General features: G+C 39.3%; 1 protein-coding gene across 3 annotated transcripts in view; it reads left to right on the top strand.

Annotated features, from left to right (window-relative positions):
- ACACA (acetyl-CoA carboxylase alpha) overlaps positions 1–6537 on the top strand; it is a 284020-nt gene that overhangs the window by 67619 nt on the left and 209864 nt on the right. For all 3 annotated transcript variants that reach the window (XM_007464885.1, XM_007464886.1, XM_007464887.1), the window contains exon 2: positions 5429–5475. In XM_007464885.1, coding sequence (XP_007464947.1) covers positions 5429–5475 — 47 coding nt within the window. The remainder of the gene's footprint in view (positions 1–5428; positions 5476–6537) is intronic.

The raw sequence follows: 6537 nt of genomic DNA on the forward strand, positions 1-6537 counted from the left end.
GAAAGAAGGCTGAGAGGTCTTACTCAACATGTTTACTTAATCTCTCCGTTTTCAATAAGGTGCCCTCCCATTTACTGTTGCTGGCATCCCTCAGCCTAGATAACCCTCCATTTAACCCTCTCTAGAGTATAAATCTTCAGTCTCTTACCAAGATGGTAGAGCAGCAGGCACCAGGCTTTACAGCTGGGAAGAAAATCTAAGGATCTGAAGCTTCTGAAATGGAATTTCAGCCAGTCCTCTTTATAGTTCCATCTTTCACTTCCACTTCCTGGACATTTTGGAGATTCCATGATGTAAATTTTATTTATTCTAAGTTTACCACAGATGGCTCATGATTTAGTTTTCTTCGGTTTGTGTAGTCATTTATCACTCTTCTATCTGCCTTCTAAGAAAATTATCTTGCTATTGTCTCCCCTGACTTTTTTGGGGGGAGGTGGGAAGGAGTGTCTTTTTATGGCTTATGGCTTTTAAAAAATTCCTTGATTGTTGTTTTAGTGGGATTTCAGGCAGGAGCAAAAGTGGATATGTGTTCAACCTACCATCCTTATCCAAAAGTTTGGCAAGACTTCATTAAAGATTTCTTGGAAGGTGAGAAGTTTGTACCAGCTTCCTCCTTGACAAATATTCTATATCCCTGGACTGAGAAATGAGGAATAGGACAGATAAGTACACCATGTTATTTTCTCTGACTATTATACCCTAAAGAAATACGTTGCTGTTTTTTGTTTTTTTTTCTTTTTGCCACCCCATGTAGTTCCCTGAGCAGGGATTGAAGAATGAATCCAGGCCCTGGCAGCGGAAGCGCAGAGTTCTAACCACTGGACCACTGGGGAATTCCCTCTACCATCTAGGTCTTTTTAAAAAATTTATTTATTTATTTATTTATTTTGGCTGTGCTGTGCCTTAGTTGTGGCAGGCAGGATCTTCATTGTGGCATGTGGGATATTTAGTTGCAGCATGCGGGATCATTTAGTTGCAGCATGTGGACTTCTTAGCTGCAGCATGCAGGCTTCTTAGTTCCGGCATGCATGCAGGATCTAGTTCCCTGACCAGGGATAGAACCCGGGCCCCCTGCATTGGGAGTGCAGAATCTTACCCACTGCACCACCAGCGAAGTCCCCATCTAGGTCTTTATTCAGTGGTTTCTTCTACATGGAATGCTCCTTCCTCTCCCTCCTTGCTTTCCTCTCCTTCCTTGCTTTTCTCCCTAGTTCTTCATTGCTAATGCCTTCCCACTCCAAGCAGTCTTCTTTGATCTTTGTCTTCACCATTACCACCTCCAAGTTTGGATAATGTACCCTTCTTTTATGTTTCTACACCTAGAAATTATTATACTACTGTAATTGTTTAGTTAAGTGTCCACAGCCACTTAGCCAGGGACCAAATCTTATTTATCTTTGAATATACATTATTTATCTCACAAGTTGGAACACAAGTCCTTGTCATTTTAAAATTCAAAACTTGCAGGAAAACAAAATATGGCTTAAAAAAAACTGTATAATTCTCTTATGGATACTGAATTAATACCAAAATCCATTTAAGAGTTCATCAATAAAATGAGAAAAATTAAGAGGAAGAGTCAGTGATTCTTTTTGAATAAATTTTGATGAAGTTACTAAGACTTAAAGAGCAAGGATCTGTTGTGTTAGGTTGGATACTTTTATCAGTGGCTATGAAGACTAATTGCTGCCTCTTTAATTAGAATTGCTTGGAAAATACCATGTCATTTGAATTCAAGGAGAACATGTTTACTAAGTTTGGTAAAATCTGTTCTATTTTATTTAGAGAAATATCTAAATAAATAAGTGCATTATCTATAATTAGCTTTAACTCATTTTTCAGGAACATGGAAAGCCTTCTGCAGATATTTTCAAGAGTCCCCAAATAAAAGTTCGAGAACATATATAGTAGATCTTTGAATAACAGGGGTTTGAACTGCATGGGTCCACTTACACGTGGATATTTTTTTCAGTAGTAAATACTGCAATTACTACAAGAACCAAGGTTGGTCACATCTGTGGATGCTGAATCTTAGATTTGAAGGAACTGCGTATACGGAGGGCCCACTCTAAGTTATACACGGCTTTTTGACTGTGTGGAAGGTTAGCACCCCTAACCACTGCTGTTGTTCAAGGGTCAATTATATACATTTGTAAATAAAAGAAAATTTGACATTGGCAACATTTACTATAATGAAGGAAATGTTTATTTGGCTAAGCAGACAACTGGATCTGTGGAAAGGCCTTCTTTTGGAGGGGATAAGACAGCAGCTATATGAGCCTTCCCCAGGGGTCAGTTCCATTATTTGGCCACTTAGAGGAAACATCTTAGCCTAATTCATGGCAAGGCTTTAGGGATACCAAACTTGTATGCAAGCAAAATTTTTGTGAGGGTACATTTTTGTCAGGACAGGGTCCATAGCTTTTATTAGATTTCTAGTAGTGTCTTGACCTAAGAAAATTTAAGAGCCATTGGTTTAGGTACTTAACTCACTGTGCTTGTTTGAGGGCATAAAGTAGAGGGGGCAGAAGAGTGATGATTAAGACTTAATTTTTGGGGACTTCCCTGGCAGTCCAGTGGTTAAGACTCCGAGCTCCCAATGCAGGGGAACATGGGTTCCATCTCTGGTTGGGGAACTAAGATCCTGCATGCTGCATGGAACAACCAAAAAAAACCAAATACACACACACACACACACACACACACACACACAGAGAAAAGACAACTTTTTGGTATATGTATAACTGATTCACTTTGCAGTACACCTGAAACTAGCACAACATTGTAAATCAACTATACTCCAATAAAAATTTTAAAAAAATACTTAACTTTTTGGACACAACTCATAATAAGATGACATTAATGTCATGACATATATATATATAACTGATACAAAATTTTACAAAACAGTATTTATCCTTATGGAGTATGGTGAACTCTTAACATTTTCTATTCTATTGAATATTTAATTTTTAAAATGTTGGTTGTAACCCATTAACTTAATTTCTTAGTATTCTGATTATTGGTAACCCATAGTTTGAAAAACACTTGTTTAGTGCTTGTAAAACCCTTTCCTATACTCTTAGACCTCACAGCAGTCCCATGAGGTACATATGACCTCTTTTTATTTTTACAGATGAGGTGACTCAGAGATGGTAAGTGACTTGTTCAAGTTTGCACTGCCAGTAACGTGTCAGAGTCAGAGTGTGATCTTGGTCCTAGGTTTTGACTCCAGCTCCCCTGACACCTTTTGTTACATCCCATCCAAACTACATACTTTTCCCTTCCTCTTCTCACTCCCTTCTCTACCACAATTGTAGGGAATAGTATTAGCTCAGACTACACAATTGGGTACATCCTAATTTGCCAGTTGGCATACCTGCACTGTCCCCAGTCCTGTTGCTTGTCATTTGGGGTCCTCTCTTCGAAGTTCTGGATTTCCCTATCAGTGTAAAGAAGTTCTTTCCTTCTTTTTTCTTCTCCACCCTAGACCAGTGGTTTTCAAGCCTGGATGTAAAGAGGTTCAATCAGTTGTGGAACTTAATATTCAAATATCTGGGTCTCCATCAGGGATTCTTTTTTTTTTTTTTTTTTGGCTGCATTGGTTTTTCGTTGCTGTGTGTGGGCTTTCTCTAGTTGCGGTGAGCGGGAGCTACTCTTCATTGCGGTGTGCGGGCTTCTCATTGGGGTGGCTTCTCTTGTTGTGGAGCACAGGCTCTAGGTGCGTGGGCTCAGCAGTTGTGACTCGTGGGCTCTAGAGTGCAAGACGCAGTAGTTGTGGTGCACGGGCTTAGTTGCTCTGCAGCATGTGGGAGCTTCCTGGACCAGGGCTCAAACCCGTGTCCCCTGCATTGGCAGGCAGATTCTTAACCACTGCACCACCAGGGAAGCCCTCAAGCAGGGATTCTGATTCAGAAGATCTGGAATGGAGTTTAGACATTTTTTTAAAATAATTTTTTTAAATTGAAGTATAGTTGATGTACAGTATTGTATGTTACAGGTGTACAGTATAGTGATTTACAATTTTTAAAGGTTATACTCCATTTATAGTTACTATAAAATATTGGCTAGGGACTTCCTTGGTGGCGCAGTGGTTAAGAATCCTCCTGCCAATGTAGGTGACACGGGTTTGAGCCCTGGTCCGGGAAGATCCCACATGCCGCGGAGCAACTAAGCCCGTGAGCCACAACTACTGCAGCCCACGTGCCTAGAGCCTGCGCTCTGCAACAAAGAGAAGCCACTGCAATGAGAAGCCCGCACACCACAACAAAGAGTAGACCCCGCTCACCACAACTACTGCAGCCCACGTGCCTAGAGCCTGCGCTCTGCAACAAAGAGAAGCCACTGCAATGAGAAGCCCGCACACCACAAGAGTAGACCCCGCTCACCACAACTAGAGAAAGCCCACGCACAGCAACAAAGACCCACACAGCCAAAAAATAAATTAAAAAGTATATATATTGGCTATATTTCCTGTGTTGTACAATATATCCTTGTAGCTTATTTTATACATAACAGTTTGTACCTCTTAATCCCCTACCCCATTATTGCCCTTCCCCCTTCCCTCTCCCCACTGGTAAGCAGTAGTTTATTCTTGCTATCTGTGTCTGCTTTTTTTTTGTTATATTCACTAGTTTGTTGTATTTTTTAGATTCTGCATATAAGTGATATCATACAGTATTTGTCTTTCTCTGTCTGACTTATTTCACTAAGCATAATACCTTCCAAATCCATCCATGTTGTTGCAAATGGTGAAATTTCATTCTGTTTTTTATGGCTGAATAGTATTCCATTGTATGTATACACCACATCTTCTTTATCCATTCATGTGTTTTTAAAAAGCTCCACAGGTAATTGTTATAAGTAGTCAAAGTAGAGAAATTCTACCCCAAATACATTATAATTGTTGGGCATAGAAGGAAAACCAGGATTTGGGAAGTAGCTAGAGATTCTTTGGTTCCTTAGAGTTTAGGGACTTAATAATGAGAGACCTGTCCTCTCCCTGGCTCCCAACCTTTGTGGGTGGCTATAAACATTTGGAAACATAATTAGAGCCTGACTGAGTTGTTGAGAATCTTGTGGTTCTCTTCTCCCCACTGCCTACTTTTTGATGAAATATTGGAAATCATAGGGTTGGAATGTGTCCATCAAAGTATACAATTGGAAAAGGCACCTTGTGAAATGGTAAGCTTGGATTATTGTTTCATACTTTTCATGAATAGTAAAGTCTTTGAATGTGTAGTGCTTTTGATTTACAGATTTAAACCAATAGTTAAACAACTGGACTTTATACTTCAAGTTAAATAGTATATTTGACCACAGAAATGATACTTTGACTAGTTTTGTACTGTGATGAGCAAAACGGGAATTGATAAAATTTGGGTTTCTTAAAAAAAGACATTTCAAATCTCTCTCTTTCTCTCTTTAGTTCTTTTTGGAGGTGGATATCTGCTCAGACAATAAGAATTTTAAGAGGTCAGTTACAAATAACGCTGCTTCCTGTTTACAGTGTGATAAAAATTTTATGTTCATGTGCTAAAATGTAAAACTGTAGGCTTTTATGTTAAAAGTTGCCTTCTGCAAAAAAATATAGGCAGACTGGAGGTGGGAGGTGGGTTACCTGAAGTGGTTGAGACTGACAGTGGTAGTAATCCACCACCTTTTCTCTTCAATTCAGGCCTGGAATCAGTGGAAATGGGACGGGCTGTGGAGTAGCTTCTAGAGTGTCTGGACAGCTTCTCAGTGATTTTCCATACACGACCTCTCTTTTCTGTGGTTTGTAGGCTTGTGCCTGGGAATACCACTCAGTGGAGCTGCCGGTTGGTAGACAGGCTCTTTAGCTGTTGACACTTTGCTGCTTTCAGTCTCTGGAACCTATAGGTTCCTTCATGTTCTTCTTGGCTAGGAAAGAAAAACGTGAAGTTGACCTTATGGAACCTTTCATTTATTTGTTAATCCTTTTTCTTTTCCCATGGAAGAAAGGAGAATTGCTCCTTTCTCAGTGAGTTCTGTTTTTTTGTTTAGTTATCTAATTTTGCTTAGACTATAAACTAGAATCTGTCCCTGAGTGCCTTATTTCTCTTGTGAAGAAGGCAGCTATTATTTTGTTAGTTGAGATGAAATTTGGAAAAATTTTTTTTTTTGGAAAAAATTTTTAAATTTATTATTTTTAAGCTTGATTATTCACTGCTCTAAAATGAGAAAGAAGTAGCCTTTTCACTGCTGTACTTTTTGGTGTTCTTCAGAGTGGTAGATCTGTTAGAACTTTTCCCTCCCTACCTCCTTCTCTCCCTTTTTTCCTTCCATCCTTTTTTTCTCTTTTTGATGATTTGGTTTTTTTGAAGGTTCTGGAAATGAGCCTCTTTATAAAATTTGGAGACGTTAAAAAAAGTTTTTTTAAAGAAACCTAATATTCCAAGGGAGAAATGTATAATGAATTTATTTATTTAATTTAATTTATTTTTTTGGCCACACCGTGCGGCATGCGGAATCTTAGTTGCCCCACCAGGGATCAAACCGGCACCCCCCCCCCCCCCC

The sequence above is a fragment of the Lipotes vexillifer genome, unplaced genomic scaffold (genome assembly GCF_000442215.2).
Source record: "Lipotes vexillifer unplaced genomic scaffold, Lipotes_vexillifer_v1.1 scaffold788, whole genome shotgun sequence".
Lineage (NCBI taxonomy): Eukaryota > Metazoa > Chordata > Mammalia > Artiodactyla > Lipotidae > Lipotes > Lipotes vexillifer.